Here is a 15,221-nt window from a genome sequence, read left to right on the forward strand (position 1 = left end):
GCGTGCCTTCTTTTCCATGGCAGCACGCATTTGAGGTCTCGGAGCGTCGGAAAGCGCGAGGGATGATAAGCTGAGGCTGAGACATATCATGAAGATACCCTTATATTTGCGATAACGCCATGGTTTGGATCCTGAAGGCAGCATCACATAGGCAAAACGGAAGGAATATGGGATCGGTATTGCTGATCTTATCGCTCGACATGTGAGTATTCGTACAGAAAGAGGTAATCCGCGGTCTTCATGCCATATCTGAGACACAAAACAAGTTAGGGATCATCGCTATCGGGCCGCAAAATAACGGCAGCGAGTTTCGCTGACAGGAACCTCTCGGCATTCAGCAATGAAGACTTGTCGAATTACTTGTTGGCGCCAGGGACAACTTAAAGAACTCGAAATCTTCTCAAGGGATCACTTTCCGGTATACAGTGCTGGTCGATTCCCTCTACTGACTTTCTTTTTCATCTCCATCAGGATTCCGTTCAAGTATCCCTGAATACGATGGAAAATGCGAGGCGTCAAGAAGGCGAGCTGAACTTTTGAATGACAACTCGTTAATAGAGTTCGCATCATGTCTTGACTTTCAAGACAAACTGTTTTATGGTGGGTTGCCAAGGCTTCTGTGCAATCCGTTGCAAACGGTGAAGGCGGAGCTGTGGTAAGACACAGCTCGCCGAGTAGCTGAGTCCTGACCGGCAATGCAAAAACACGATATGGAATGCGATCGAGCCAGAAGAAATGCATGTGAGTTTCCAAAGCTGAGCATTTGATTTCGTGATTCTTCGTCGGAGAACGCACCATCTTGGGATGTAGACTGAAAACGCTCGAGGACACCGCTCGAGGACACCCACATTGACATGTGAAGTACCCTTTGATTGCCAAGCTCGAGTCTAAAGCTGCTCAGCTGGGAACAGCGTTTTTTAATTGAAAGTGAAAAAGAGCCCTTACCAAACCAGCAATGTCAAAAGAGTCATCGGGTGGGTTTGAGGGTGGCTCTCGCGTTCAACAATGCGACGTGTTTATCGATGACCTAGTATGCCCCCACGACACTCTGCTTTCTCAAGGTGTTGGTCATTAAATGAAGAATACACTCATTGTATGCTTAAAGAAGACAACCGCCGGTGGAACGTTCATCAAATATTCAGCTTCTCCGGTTGCTGGGAATCCACGGAGCTTTGCTATCCGGGCGGATACCTGTGGCTAACCGAGCGGACGACTACATATAAGCTCTATTGGAAGATGCCTCCTTTTGTGATCATCGCCCTAATCGTCATTGCTGTCCTGACTGTCTTCGTCGTTGTCCTAATCGTCATGGTAAGCGATGGCGAGCCTTCCCGAACATGATATCTGAAGACGAACCTCTTACCGGGGCCTGAGGCCCAGATTTCCATCACTTCCAGTAGAGGCATGCGCAAAGCGGCCCGGCTTGCTTGAAGAAGCAGACTTTCCAGGGCTGACGGGCTGGATACCAAGTCTCCAATATGCGTCGTCAGGGCTAGGTATATGAGGGCTGGCCATGTACGAAGACCATCTGATGGCTGAGAAAGGTCTGCCAGCACATCCCGCGACGCATGCCGAAAAAAGTCTCTGGCATCAACAGCGTGACAAATGGTAAAACACTGAAGACGACAGCTTGCATTGACCGCTTGATAGACAAGGTATTCGTCGCGAAACCTGACAAAACGTGCGCTTTCATTCAGTCGAGACTTCGCCTCCCAAATATGCACTGAGTCCATCGTGCTCGATTCGCTCACGCACTCGAGCAGCACAGCTGTTGCCTCATCGCCGGAAACTTGTTTGAATTGCGTAATCGCGTGCCATGGCTCGTAGTTGATAGTTTTGAGACGGCAAAGGCTATGAAGAACTTTCGCAAGCAATGTCTTCGACAGGCTTCTGTAGCAATATTGATTTACGGAAAACCTGTTGACGACAGAGACCTTAGGAAGCTTGAGAGCGCCAGAGCTGGCGTCTAGTAAGTTGCCAAGAAGACGCTGCCTGGAGTTCAAGGAGTAAATACGTCTCCCATCATGTTGACTCCTCTCAGTGTCTGTGCGATGCTTCCAAGGGCGGCCTAAATCGCTCGGAGAGCCGGCGCTCAAGCTTAAACTGATACCACTTGTAGGCGACCCACTAGACCATGCCGAAAGAGAGACAAACAACTTTTTCAGGGCTTGGCTGAAGAGCTTATTGTTTGCCTTGATAGTGTCTTGGCTCTCTTCCTCGTCGAACCTGTCCACATTATCGTACTCTTGAGTGCTTACGTGAAGTGAGATCCTCTTGACGAGGTCTCTCCGATAGCCGTGAACACAAGAGTTCAGATCGTCAATATCGGAACCAGGAAATTGAAGCTCCAGGTGCTGGAAAATTTGCGGTTCGAAGAACGTTTACCATTCCCTCGAGACCCTTGTCCAGTTTGACAAATCATGCGCTTGAATATTTCCGATCTCAGCTTGCTCCAGGATCATCAGTCGAATCTCCGCAGGCAAGGCTGCCCACCGCAGGTGATTGCCATCGTCGGGCGAGTATATGGTCCTTGAACGGAGCTTCATTTTGCAGTAGGGTCGCTCGAAGTGAGACTGGGTCGTTGAATTATGTGATGTTGAAATTGATAAGAGGTAGTGATGATGAGCCCGCAGTTGGCTGGGAGTAACCAATATTTTCTGCTTTGTTGTGGGTTGTAGGAAGAGTAAGAGAAATGGGCACAGGGCAGCAGCAGAGCTTTTCGTGCTTGTGGCCACGAGAACTTCTCGGGAAGACCTCTTTGGTTGGGGAGTGTCCTCTCGTATGGTGGCGTTTCCAGGCCACGGGAGCCTTCATGCCCCGTTCGGCCCCGATATGATCGGCCACAAGCTGCGCTTGTTCTGCTCCGCCGGTCTATTAGCTACATATGAGCTATACTAGAACATACTTTCCTTTATTATCGTTGTCCTCGCTGTCTTCGTACTTATTACTATCAACATGTTATTATCACCATCCGCCCATATAGAAAAAGTCAACCTATGATGGTGAAAAACAACTTGATTAACTTGCTTCGAAAATGGATCGGGGTGATTGATGGGCTCAAGCAGATCAGATGGACCAGGCATGTGCTCTTTCAAGCAGGTAGGCAGAACCATCCACAGGCAGTTGATGATTGTCGGTCGGTCCGGGCAAGTTTCCGACAGACATGAGGCTCCAGGATATATAAATCGGTGAGCCCTTTACTGTAATATAGGGGGAGACGCGCAGAAAATTTTGCAGAACGTTGACGCCTCCGTTGGTATTGGCGGGACATCTATGACCAAAGGGTCACAATGTCGAGGCTACGTATAACTAACATCGCTCGGAGGAGTAACAGATCCTCTGATGCAAGGTCGCTTTGATATGACCTGCAGAATACCTCCGGGGAAAACGACTGAATAGAATGTGGAAGATGAAGCCCAGAAAGACTTGAAGGCAGTGATGAAGCTTCAGCATCTCAAAGTCAGGTTGCTGTCATGTTTGCCGGGATGCCACTTCCGCGACGATTGTTCTATCAGACCTGAAGATTGTGAACGGCAAAGGTTTGGTTGAGGTCCACAATATTCCAATGGCTCAGATTTTATACACTACGCCAGCTATGGAGCTTTCGCTATGACTGATGTCTAGGTTCAAAGGACGGGTTGCTCTCACATGTTAGACATAAGTAAGTTCCCCCGACGTGTTGCATCTCTAGAACCCCAAAGATGACAAGTGAGCGTCGTGTTCATGACCAAATAGTAATCATTTACATTCACAATCGTCAGCTCTGAATGTCTCGGTATCTGTGCCCTTAAGTCACACCCTCAGCGCGGGTTCTTACCCGCCACCCCTTCCTACGAAGTATTCAGCAGACTATGCTCTCCAAAGCTACTCAATACGCGAGAAACAGAGTAGAACAGAAATTTGAATGGCGAGGATCGTTGAACTGCGTGCAAGCAGCAGGTGTTATACATGGTGCTTCAGGATACGCAGGCTGAAAGCACTCTCACCGCATCTGTCGGATAACACCAATGTTTCAACGACACACCAACGAGTCGCAGCCCATTGTCCCAGATCATGTTTAGAGATAACCATGTTTAGATACGACTCTTTCGTACCCTTTCCCTTTTATATCCTCACAGATGTGTGTATTCCCGAAATCGTCCAGTCGGTTGACGATAATCAACGTTGGGTACGTACAGGTGGCTCCTCAAATTACATAAATGAGCCGTGGTTTCCAACTGGAACAAGAGTCCACCAGCAAACCAATCTTGCCGAGTTGCCTCGAATGCGCCTTCAAATTTGGCAGAGAGAACGACTCGGCACCCGCTACAGTCTCCAAATCTCAGCTTCTCAGCTGCTGTTAGTGAGGTGGTCATACAAACCAAATACACCCACATTCTCTCAATAATATGCGACAGACTACAACTCTGGCAAACGCCACGCTCTAGATCAACTCAGCTATCTTCTTGCAGACTCCGCCTCAAAACGCGTATCCTAAAACAGCAGCTTCATCGCGAGGAATTCAATAGATTTAATCGGTCGTCGCTGTCCTCAAGATTGCTTGTTTGCTTCAAACGTTCTCGCGTCAATGCTTTTAGCTTTATATCTGGGGATTATTACACGAGCTGCAGCGAGCTTGAACCCGAAGAAACCAAGTATTAAACCCGATAGGATGCTCGAAAATCAAGAAACTTTCCAAGGGAGACGCAAATGACGCCCTGAGTGCTGCTTCGGTGGGCGCTTTTGTGACCGAAAGATAAGACAGGACCATGGCGTTGCTCTGTATCTCCTTCTCCCCACCACACTGCCTCTGATCGTTACACATCCGAGGTTCATACCCCGGATACGCTGACTGCTGTGACCGTATCAACTATCGACGACAACTCCCAACAACGCCAGGCCGCATGCAAAGATGAGATCTGCACACTGCTCAACCACTCTGTTCTCTCTCAGTGCTCCAGCGAGGTTTTCTCAATCAGCCAGTTGTGAAAGAGCAACCACATCGAAAGCCACCAAGCTCAAACATTCTCACCCTCCAAAGTCTCTGCTCCCATCGTGCTTTTATACACATGGCCACTGCCAGACACCTCCTTCTCCAGGGGCTCTAGCTACGATTCAAGTCATCAATCCGTCGGCGGCAGCGCGCAAGATAAAGGGGGCCTCCTCCGGTCTGGATTCTGGGAGTCTCCTAGGGCAAATATTATCGCCGACAAGGATCTCCGGATTGGTCACCGCGGTCTGGTTCGCCAACATGAACGTCTTAAGCAGCCCCGCTTACGGTCACCCAACTCCTCCCGCTCACGCCCTCAGGCTAGCTTTTCAGACCACGTTCTCCGTCGTTTGTCTCCTTCCGTGAAGTATTCGATGTTCCATACACACTTCGGCCAGCTATACGATGCAACCCGTCATCATGAATCCAGCGAATGTGCCACAAAACGTGAGGTGGTGCGTCAACTGCAAACAACCACGTCAGAGATATTGATTGCGTGGCTGAGCTCTTGCAAATGGCCGCTCACAGCTCGACAACATAGAGGACATGACGGCCGACGAAGAGGTGTCTCCATCCAAACAACTATTTCACAGCACCGTGCCGTGTACACCTACCCATCTTCAATGGCCAAATACACACGTAGATAATCATCAATTTGCTCACTCAAGCAGATTAACACCACCTTGAAGAAGATAAGTTATGTATCATTATATATATCCCCAACCCAACCACTCCGGCACAGCCGCAATTATGTCCGGCCATCCGAAGGAGCCCGACGGAGAAGTGTTTTTCCAAACCTACCAAAAAAGAAGATAATGTGTTTACGCACAAAGCCCGAGCGATTACAGAAACAAAAACGCAACAGGGAGTGTCTTCCGGTAATCCCCCTTTCCCATCGGGTATCATCACTCTCCCTCCCCTCATCTTGCTCTCTCTCGCCTCTTCTCTTTTTTTGTGTAGCTCTCCCCTTCCCCCGCCCGTTTGTCTGTATCCAGCAAACATCCAAAAACAAAAAAAAAAAAAAGGTAGAAATCTCGACTCCGTAGCTTGCTGATGATGATGATGCAGTCTCGCTATGCATGTAATGACAGTAAGGTAAAGTGTAGTAATAGGAAATGCAAAGGTCCGTCACGCCAGGAGGACCTCACAACCACAACAGCCACCTCACAGCCCCGACGGCGCCCTGCCCAATGCCCCAAAACACCCTCAGAATCATCACGACAAACCACACGTACCACATGAAACCGACGAGCACCCACTCGACAGCGAGCCACATGGCCCGACGGACCCAGCGGAACCTACGTCTGCGCCGGCGGAGCATCTTCTCGATTACGTCGAGGGTGTGCTTAATCTTGAGTCGCTGGCCGAGCGTCAGATCACGGCTGGTCTCGTCGGCTTCGTCGGCCGCTGCGCGCGTCATGGCTGACAGGTCGGTGGCCACACGGCGGCGGACGTCCTCCACACGACGATGCAGCGCGGGGACTGTCTCCGAGACAAAGGTGTCTGCTGACTTTTGCCATTCCTGGCCAGAGCATTGGATTGATGTGCCTAGAGTCTTGGCCGCGAACTGGTACAATTCTGTCTGGGGAATGGCTTTATTGCGAATGGAGGGGTCGGTGCTGAGTTTGGCGACTTCCGGCCAGAAGACATTGGCGACCTGCAGGTCATGCTGCGACGGGCGCCTTTCATTGGCAAACATGGGGCGCGGTTCGTTGGCGCGGCGAGTGATTTCCATCGCCTTGATGCCGGAACTGAGGACCAGAGCGCGTAGGCGGGCGATCTCTCGCTTCGACATGGGGGCGCGATCTGGCGCCGGGCTGTGATCGGAAATTGACCAGTGGCGACTGCGCTGCGAAGGCGGCTGAGCGTCAGGCGATAGGGCCTGGGGCATCGTGAGAATGGAATTGAGCCGCTTGTCTGCCTCCTTGACTCCTTCACTGGCACCTGATCTCGGCTCGCCCTCAGACAAATCAGACAGTCGCTTGGCCGAGCTGGGTGATGAGCTGGGCGAGGCGCTCAAAATGTCGATGCGTGGCGGCTTGAGTCTATCAAACCGAGGGGATCTACGGCTCGGCGGGCGAGACGTCGGATCCAGGGGAATAGCGGGTTCGCTTTCGGTGGCTCTCAACTTGTCCGATTGGAAGGTCGGCATCACGTCTAGGAAGTTCTTGTTGTTCTGTTGGCGAATGGATGCAGTCCTTGACAACGGCGTCTCGCCTCTTCGCCTGCCTCTAGGCTCCGTATCCGATTCGTCTGTCGTCGTGCCCTCTGCCTCCGATGGGCCATCGCCTGTATCCGACTCCTTACGCCAGATGAGGTCGCCCAGCTTCGATACTCCACCGCTAATAACCTTGTCGATGCGGGCTGCTTTGAAAATTCCTCTGACGCCCGGGTCATCGCTGCGCAGCTTGATACTAGTTACGCTGCGGTGCGACTTGTGGCTGTCTCCGGTCGTTCGTTGGGCGATCTTGCGGGAAGGACTCCTAGAAGACCCCCGCCTGTCAATTGACCTCCGCTCTCCGGATGACTCTGGCGACGCTTCAAATGGCGTCTTCGGTGCGCTTGCCAGATACTCAGCGCTAGAACGCTCTTCTGAAATCCGTTCGCTTCCTCTCTCTTTACTTCGATCGCGGAAGATTGCTTGCTTGACCTTTGAAAAGGGATTCCTGGTCGGTGAGTTGGCGCGACTGGATCCCGGGGATAAATCGCCTCCAAGTGCGGGAATGAAAGGATCCCCGCGGACTGCACCATCAGGAGAGTTGGGTTGTGAAGAATCGACATCGAAAGAGCTCCTGCGAGCTGGGTGAGGAGGAATCTCCAGACTGGGTCTTCCAGGTCGCTGCAGGTAGCTCGGAGTCTTTCGGGGCTTGTCCTTGCTCTTTCTCTCGTCGGACTCGCTAACCTCGACAATCGAAGCCTTTCGGCTGTGTTGGCGTGATTGCGGCTGAGACAGCGCTCCCGCATCCCGCTCCGGGGTCATCCACCCAGAATCGTCCGTCCTCTTAGGATCGTTCTCTCGGGCTTCCCTAGCAATCATTTCCAACATCTGTTTCTCAAGGATATCTTGGTGGCTACTCGTCAATGTGCCGGTCCGGTTTCTCCTCTCAATCTTCTTGATCTTTTCGTTCTCGCTGTCAGATCCATCTGAGAAGGATGACTTGCCGAGGCGCAAGTAGTCATGATGGCTATGCGTCGACTGGCTGTGGCGGTGATGGTGATGGCCCGTGAGATCATGAAGCTTCTGGCGGGCACGGTCTCGAGTGCTGCTGGCGTGCGAGTGGTCGGTATCGGATTTGGCCAGCTTTGGATAACCGGTCTTGGGGTCTATCGCAGGGTCCGCATCCTCGTGCTCCTTCCGACCCGGCGTGTGACCCGACTCGCTGCCATACTCTGCATTCTGCCTTGACAATGGTCTGTGGAGATCGGGCATCTGGGGATAGATCTTGCGCCATTGCCGGTCTTCAATCAGCTGCTTGTGATGATCTTGCTCCAGCCAGTATGCGTCAGCAAGGAGATCTGCCGGGTCAACGAACCAGTCCAGCCTTGGTCGCCTCGGTTTGTTGGCATTTGCAGCAAGCTGTAAGGCGTTCTCTCGCGCATCAGCATCAGGGAAAGGGGGCAGCGTGCAACCGTCCGCATTCGTCTGGCCCGTGGCAGCCCACTTGGCCACATCATCAATCCAGTTGTCGACCTTGATGGTATCCCCAAATCCCTGGGCCTCTCCGTCAATGGCCTTGCGTTCCCGCGCCCGAACCCTTCTATTTCGAATGTATTGTAAGGGGTTATATTGTCGGCCTAGCCGTACGCTCCCATCGGAGCTGCCATATGTCGGGGTCTTCGCAATACCCCCTGAAGACGTCGGCGGGCTAGCCGTCGTCGGGCGGCTCGAAGTTTGTGGCTGGATCGGCGGTACCAGCTCCAACAAGCGCCTATATTGCGCCATAAGTTCGAGATGTTCCTTCGCCTTCTGCGCCCTAGCAAGAGTCGATGGAGTAAAGTGGTTTCGAAACGTGCCCTCGCGGCTCATGTCGAAAGAGGCCTGCAAAGGGCTGTGAAGCACGCCGGCCGACGGCAGCCTGGGCGTCAAAGCCTTATCCGGGCCCGGCGACCTCGTCCGCGATATTCTTCGTTGTTGTTGGTAATGGTTCTTCAGGTTCGGACCGGTAGCGTCCGGGAGCTGCGCCAGAGTGGGCACCGCCTGGGATGCGATCCTTCGCGACGCCTGCCGCCGCGACTCGCTCAAGTTAAGAGCCATGTTCACGATCTGCGTGGAATCGATATCGAGCGAGTGGCTGGTCGAGGGCGGGGTATAGCTCGATCCGCTGAGCGGCCTGCCGTTCACCGCATCCCGCTTCCTGACGGTCAAATTATGTGTCGGCTGCGTGGGTGAGATATCGCCGTTCCGTCGCGGCGAGGTGTCCATCTCGGCAAACGTCAGGCCGGCGTCGCGGCCAGCGCCAGAACCTGATCTGTCGGACGCTCTCCCAGACTCTTTTGCTCTGCGGCTGGTCGGTGGGTTGCGTGAATGTCGCCGGCGGACCCCTTGGTCCCCATCGGAGTCGTCATCGTTGCGAATGGCATCCTGCAGCAGGAACCCGCCGTTGGAGCGATGCCTAGGCGCCCTCTGCTTCTTCACGTCCCTCGCAGCATATCCGCTCGTGAATTCAGCGTCTCTCGGTGCCGACGAGTTGGATGTTGGGCGGCGACCGCTCGACTCGTCGGGCGAAGGCAGGAGCGTGGTGTCGTTGAGGAGGCTCCCCGTCGCGCTCGACTCGCCCGTCTCGTAGCTACCCCTGCTGCTTCCCCTATCCCCAGGCATCGAGTGCGGGCTCAGCTTCCTCGTGAAAACGGCACGCTGCTGGGCGGCATCCTTCTCCGTCATTGCGGCGAGGTTGCTCGCATGGCCGCCGTCGCTGGGGGAAAAGGGTGTTGGGTGGTGAAGTTTCTCAAATCGGCCTCGTGGTTTTTGGTATCGTCGTCGTCGTCGGTGCGCTGCTCGTGTGGTGTTTCTGGTGTCGGTGTCGTGTCGCCAACAAGCGTCGGTGGTTACGAAAAGGAGGACGTTAACAGGCCGCAGCGGCCATCACAGTCCGGTTGAGGTCGACGCAAGGGGGGGCACAGGCGACGGTGCGCAGGTGCAAAGACGAGTCTAGAAAGGCAGGTATCCCATGTGAAGGGACGAAGGTGACGAAGTTTTTGGCGAAGAGAGGCGCTGATTCGTCCGAGCCGAAACAGGGCATTGACATGTGCCAGCTGAGCATAGGTTGGTGTCGATCTTGGGGAACCGGTTGACTAGGAATCGTTGACTAGAAATCGTTGGGCAACGGCAGCAGCGCCAGACCAGTGACCAAGAAGACTTAGGTGGTTGTTGGAGTAGCAGCAAGACAAGCGGCCATGCAGCGCGACCGGGACAGCAAGGGCAGGGAACAGTGACAGGCAAGCCGCAAACCAGACCTGGACTCCAGAGAAGCTCCCTCTTGTCCTTCTCCAGTTGGTACTTGGCAGCTAGCTCTGCCGTGGCGTAGCACCAAGCACCAAGTACCAAGCAACAGAGCACCCACCCACCCAGGTCGCGCTAAAATTGCCTTCTCGCCTGCCGCTTCTTCCCCACTCGCTGCACATCCGCTCCACACCGCGTCCAAGGGTGTCCACCGGTTTTTCGGCAATCACCGGCGCGGATCATCGTGTTACTCCGGAGGACGTACGGGGCAGACGGCGGGCAGCTGTTAAGAGGCCTCTTCTTGTCTTCCTCATTCTAATGGCTAGGTAATAATTGTCATATTGCAGTCTAAAGTCCGATGTTCCCCGGCAATGCCATGGTGCACGAAATCTATATTCCTCAAGGAAAAGCATCCATAATGTCCTGCCCGCTGATTACAAACTCCTTCGTATGCTTATCGCCCCTCATCGTAAACGGCTCGTTGTAGTACCTATCTATCCCCCATTTCATCGTGTTCGGGTAGATGTACGTCGAGAAATACTCCTCGGGCTGGTCCCGCGTGCGCGCGTACGCCACGAGCGACGACATGGTCGACACCAGGTTGCCCTGGAAGTACCGGCCCTTGATCAGCACCGCGTACTCGACAATCGCCTTCTCGTCGAACGGCAGGCTCTCCACGAGCGCCAGCTTCTCGGGCTGGTCCGCGAACAGCGTCCACTTGTCCGTCACCGTGTACCCGTCCACGGCCAGGATGTCGCGGAACTTCTGGATCACGTTGCGGTCCGCGCAGCTGACGTACACCGTCTTCGTCGGCGGCTGCTTGCCGCCCGCCGCCTGCCGGTTTGTCTTGCGCACCTCGGCCGCATGCTCCTCCATCTGCCGCGCCGGCGTGCCCCAATACGTCGGCCAGTCGTTCTCGGCGCGCAGGTGGATGCCGATGAAGTTGCCGCCGTGCAGGCCCTCCGACAGCGCCAGCTCCTCGCCGATGGCCAGCAGCGTCCGGTTGAACGACAGCGCGTTGAAGAGCGCCTTGCGCAGCGTCCGCATCTCGCCCGAGTCGCGGTAGCTCCACGCGACGTGGGGGTCCGCGTAGCGCAGGAGCAGCTGGTTCTGCGCCGTCACGTTGCTCAGCGTGACGTTGTTCTCCTTCAGCGTGTCGTTCACGAGCATGCGCCACGTCTCGTTGAAGTGCGGCCGCTCCATGTAGTGTCTGGTGGGAATCCTGAGCTCCTGGCTCATCCCCTCCGGGTTTTCCGCGCACGAGTTGATGCGCAGGCTGGGACACCGCTCCGCCATCTTCTCCTTGAGCCGCTCCATATCCCACCACACGTCGGGGCAGATGGTATCACCGTCCGTCACGACCCACACGGCCTCATTGCGCTTCGTCTAACCCTTTGTGTTAGCCTTCTCTGTCTCGTCCGGGTGGGGGCTGTAGATTTCATCTCCATACCACGTAGGGGAAGCTGACTCCTGCGCCGATATCGATGGCCAGCCGCATACAGATCTGCAGCCGATTCCGGGCATTGTTGAGTCCTCCGCAGATGGACGTCTTGTTGGGGCCGCAGTCGCTATGGCAGCTCAGTCAGAGCCCGTCTGTCCACCGGGTCTTGTTGCAGGTCTCCATCAACGCGAGGTCGGCATCGTCGTACTGAGATCCAGGCGAGGGACTGCCGAACAGATGATGGCTCAAACCACTCCTCCAACCCCTGCCGCCGCCGCTGCCACTGCCACTGCTACTGCCAATGCTGATGCTGCTGCTGATGCTGCTGCTGCTGCTGCTACCACTGCTACCACTCTTGCTGCTCACTATTCCATGCAGAGGATGGTTTTTCGTCGTCGACAACGCGACTACCCAAATAAAAATCAAGACACCAGCCGCCACGAGCGGGCTGCTGACCTTAGGACTGATCGGCGACAACGTCGTCCGCCTTCGCCGCCGTGATGCAGGAGACGGAAAAAACGACGTGAATGTGCGAACAAGGGGATCATGCCTTGGGTGCGGAAGCCTCTGGGAGGGGGATGGTGACGAAGGGGCGCCATCTTTTTATGCCAGGTGGCGGTCTGTTTTCCTCAGCCGTCGCCTCTTCTCCCTTGAAGGGGTCTCGTCAGCATGAATGCCCTTTCCACGCGGTGAAACTGATCTCAGAATATATCGCTCAGTTCTGGACACTTTCAGTTACACAGCATTCTCACTCATGATGGTGGCTGAGACAGCCCATAGGAGTAATGCCAGGGCCAGACATTCGATGCCCCCTTTCGCTCCTGTGCGCCCAGATACCTCGTCGAAGGTCATGTCAATCCAAGCGACTGCCAAAGACTCTGCAATGGAAATAGGGGCAGAGTACATCTACACCCTCACCTCGCTTCAGATGCTTCGATGAAGAAGTTCACTTACAGCACCTATCCCGCCCCCGGGCAGCTCCACTTCCAGGTTTGAAGCGCGGCCCCGCCTGGGGTCTTTGCCGTACCTAGCGGACTATCCTTACTCCGGTCCGGGAGCAGATGTGGGGCACGAACAACAGACGGCACCTGCCAGTTGTAGCCACTTCCGCCCCGGGATGCTGCTGACCATCAAGCGCAAGCGAGCTGCGGAAACGCATGTTATGCAGCAGCAACCCGTTGTTCCCTGTTCCTTTGTTCCCCATCACAATCGCATCCTCGTGCTCTTCCTTTGAGGGGTCCCAACCAGCTTCTAACCGGTTTACTCGACCGCGCTAACGCAGCAACAATAAAAATGGCGGGGCGGCCCCCGATCCGCGCTAACGGACGAGGGCGGATCAGACCGCCCATCGCATCTCTCTCAAAGGGTCTCCCCGGTTTGCTGCGACATCTGCCATGACCGCTTGGCGAACCCCTCATTAGTTGTTCATTCAGATACTGCTCCCCCGCTATTGCTGCGAAGAGCTAGCAGCCTCGTTCATGCAATTCATCGAACATACCGCCTCACATCTCTCACCGATCAGCTTGCATAAAACACACCTCATGTCAGACACAGAAATTATGTAAAAACAGCAATAGTATTGGCGAACCGGGTAATTAAGCTCTAGGAAGACCAGAAAGACTCCAGTTAGGTATCAGTGTACTGCTCCTAACGGCCGGGGGAAACCTTTTCCACATTTTCCAAATATCGGTTTCCCGGAATACAAAGCACAATCCCGTCTTCCCTTCTCTTTTCCTGTGTGAGAGCACGGTTTGAAAGCACACCAAATACATAAAGAAAACAGCCAAGAGCCCATAACCGTGTTCCTCGGGACCCCCTACTTCTCTCTCTCAACGAAGGACTTTGATATGATATGAAAATTCGACCAAATAGCAGGCGCGCGCGCGACACGGCGGACCTTTCCTCTTGTCCTAGGGGTGTCCTGGGGGGGTATCGGGGTATCTCACCCTAACCAAACTACCTTTACTTCAAGAGTGAACAGGGGACTTGTACTCGGAGAAGTAGCGCTCGTGAATCCGTCCAATGTACTCGACCAAGGCGGGCTTCTCGCGGATCAGAGCCGCATGGACCGGGTTGCTGTGCCAGGCGTGTTAGCTACTCCTGATTCTTATGCCATCTAATGTCAGTGTACAGGCGCATTTGAAAACTTACACAGAGGTTCCCAGAACCGTCGCCAGGTTGCCGTAAGCAACAAAGTCAGCCTCGGTAGGTCGCTGGCCGCCCAGGATCCAGAAGGGCTCGCGGGACTCGCGGGAGTCGAGCGACAGCTTGGAGAGCGCCGTCTCGCAGAAGCCGTTGAGAGAGGTGACGACGTCCGTGGCGAAGGTCTTGACCTCGTCGTCGGTGTAGCGGCCGACGCCCTGCAGGTACAGCTGGGAGTTGACGTAGCCGCGCGCCATTTGGTGCGAGATGTGTCTCGCGCCCCAGACAAAGTGGGCAAAGGGGCCGTCGTGCCACATCTGCTCATACTGGCCGCGCCATCTCTCGTAGAGCTGCAGTCCTCATCAGTATTCACCCTTCATGTGTATATACTCTCGTCCAGCGAAGCCACTTACAACAAGGAAGTAGGCGCGATCCTCCAACATGGCGCGGATGCAAACATCCTTAGCCTTATCAGCCGCGGAGAGGTCCTTGTTGAGGTCCGGGAGCCTGCCAGTCTGCACCAGGCGCTGGATGACGAACTGGGCCTCGCCGACGAGCTCGTCGGAGTCGGCAAGCTTGACGTACGGGACGCGCTGCTTGGGCGCCTGGAAGAAGTTGGCGGCGCGGTCCTTGTGCTGGACGCCGCCGTGGCGCAGGCGCATGCGCAGCTGGATCGTGAAGGGCGTGTAGCCGTACTGCCCGTTGGGGCGGTCGAAGCTGTAGATGATCAGGTCATGCCCGATGCCCTTCTCCACCTCGGCTTCGTCCTCGGCCGCCTCTCGGAGCTTGCGGGGCAGATATCTCTTAAGCGCCAGCGCGTTCTGCTTGGCGTTCTGAGCTGCTGGAGGTGCCTTCATTTTGTCTGTGGTTTTGGGGGGTGCGGATGGGTATCTCTTGGGGTATCTCTGGGTATTTTTCGAAAGGATGTACTGTTCTATGCTGCTGTGATGAGAAACGATTGTGATTGACAGGCTTCGACCTGTATTATTTATTGTTTTTGGCGCCGGGTCTGGAAGCTGTTAGCTGTTGAATATGGACGGCCTGTTCGGAGCTGCTGGAGCTTTACAACATGGTAGGTGCTTGTGGCAATGCCCTTGACTCCCGAAACGTAGGCCGAGTCAGACCAACAAGTAAAGCGAGGACAAAGCTGAAATATCCCATGTCTGTCTTGCATGAAATGCAAAATCAGATGGACTATTGCAAGTGGATGGGGAAGAAGCCTTGCCAAT

At 54.5% G+C, this 15,221-nt stretch overlaps 2 protein-coding genes across 2 annotated transcripts; both read right to left on the reverse strand.

The window, feature by feature from the left end:
* Positions 1-6,113: 6,113 nt before the first annotated feature.
* GCG54_00000233 (uncharacterized protein) lies at positions 6,114-9,851 on the reverse strand (the record flags this gene model as incomplete). The annotated part of the gene is made up of 1 exon (XM_045400374.1): positions 6,114-9,851. The coding sequence occupies one exon, from the start codon at positions 9,849-9,851 to the stop codon at positions 6,114-6,116; it is 3,738 nt and encodes a 1,245-aa protein (XP_045262025.1).
* A 3,966-nt stretch (positions 9,852-13,817) lies between these two features.
* Positions 13,818-14,849, reverse strand: GCG54_00000234 (uncharacterized protein; the record flags this gene model as incomplete). The annotated part of the gene is made up of 3 exons (XM_045400375.1): positions 13,818-13,926; positions 14,002-14,342; positions 14,406-14,849. 3 exons carry the CDS (start codon positions 14,847-14,849, stop codon positions 13,818-13,820), a joined length of 894 nt encoding a protein of 297 aa, XP_045262026.1.
* Positions 14,850-15,221: the final 372 nt, after the last annotated feature.

This window comes from Colletotrichum gloeosporioides (genome assembly GCF_011800055.1).
Source record: "Colletotrichum gloeosporioides strain Lc1 chromosome Unknown consensus_59, whole genome shotgun sequence".
Classification (NCBI taxonomy): Eukaryota; Fungi; Ascomycota; class Sordariomycetes; order Glomerellales; family Glomerellaceae; genus Colletotrichum; species Colletotrichum gloeosporioides.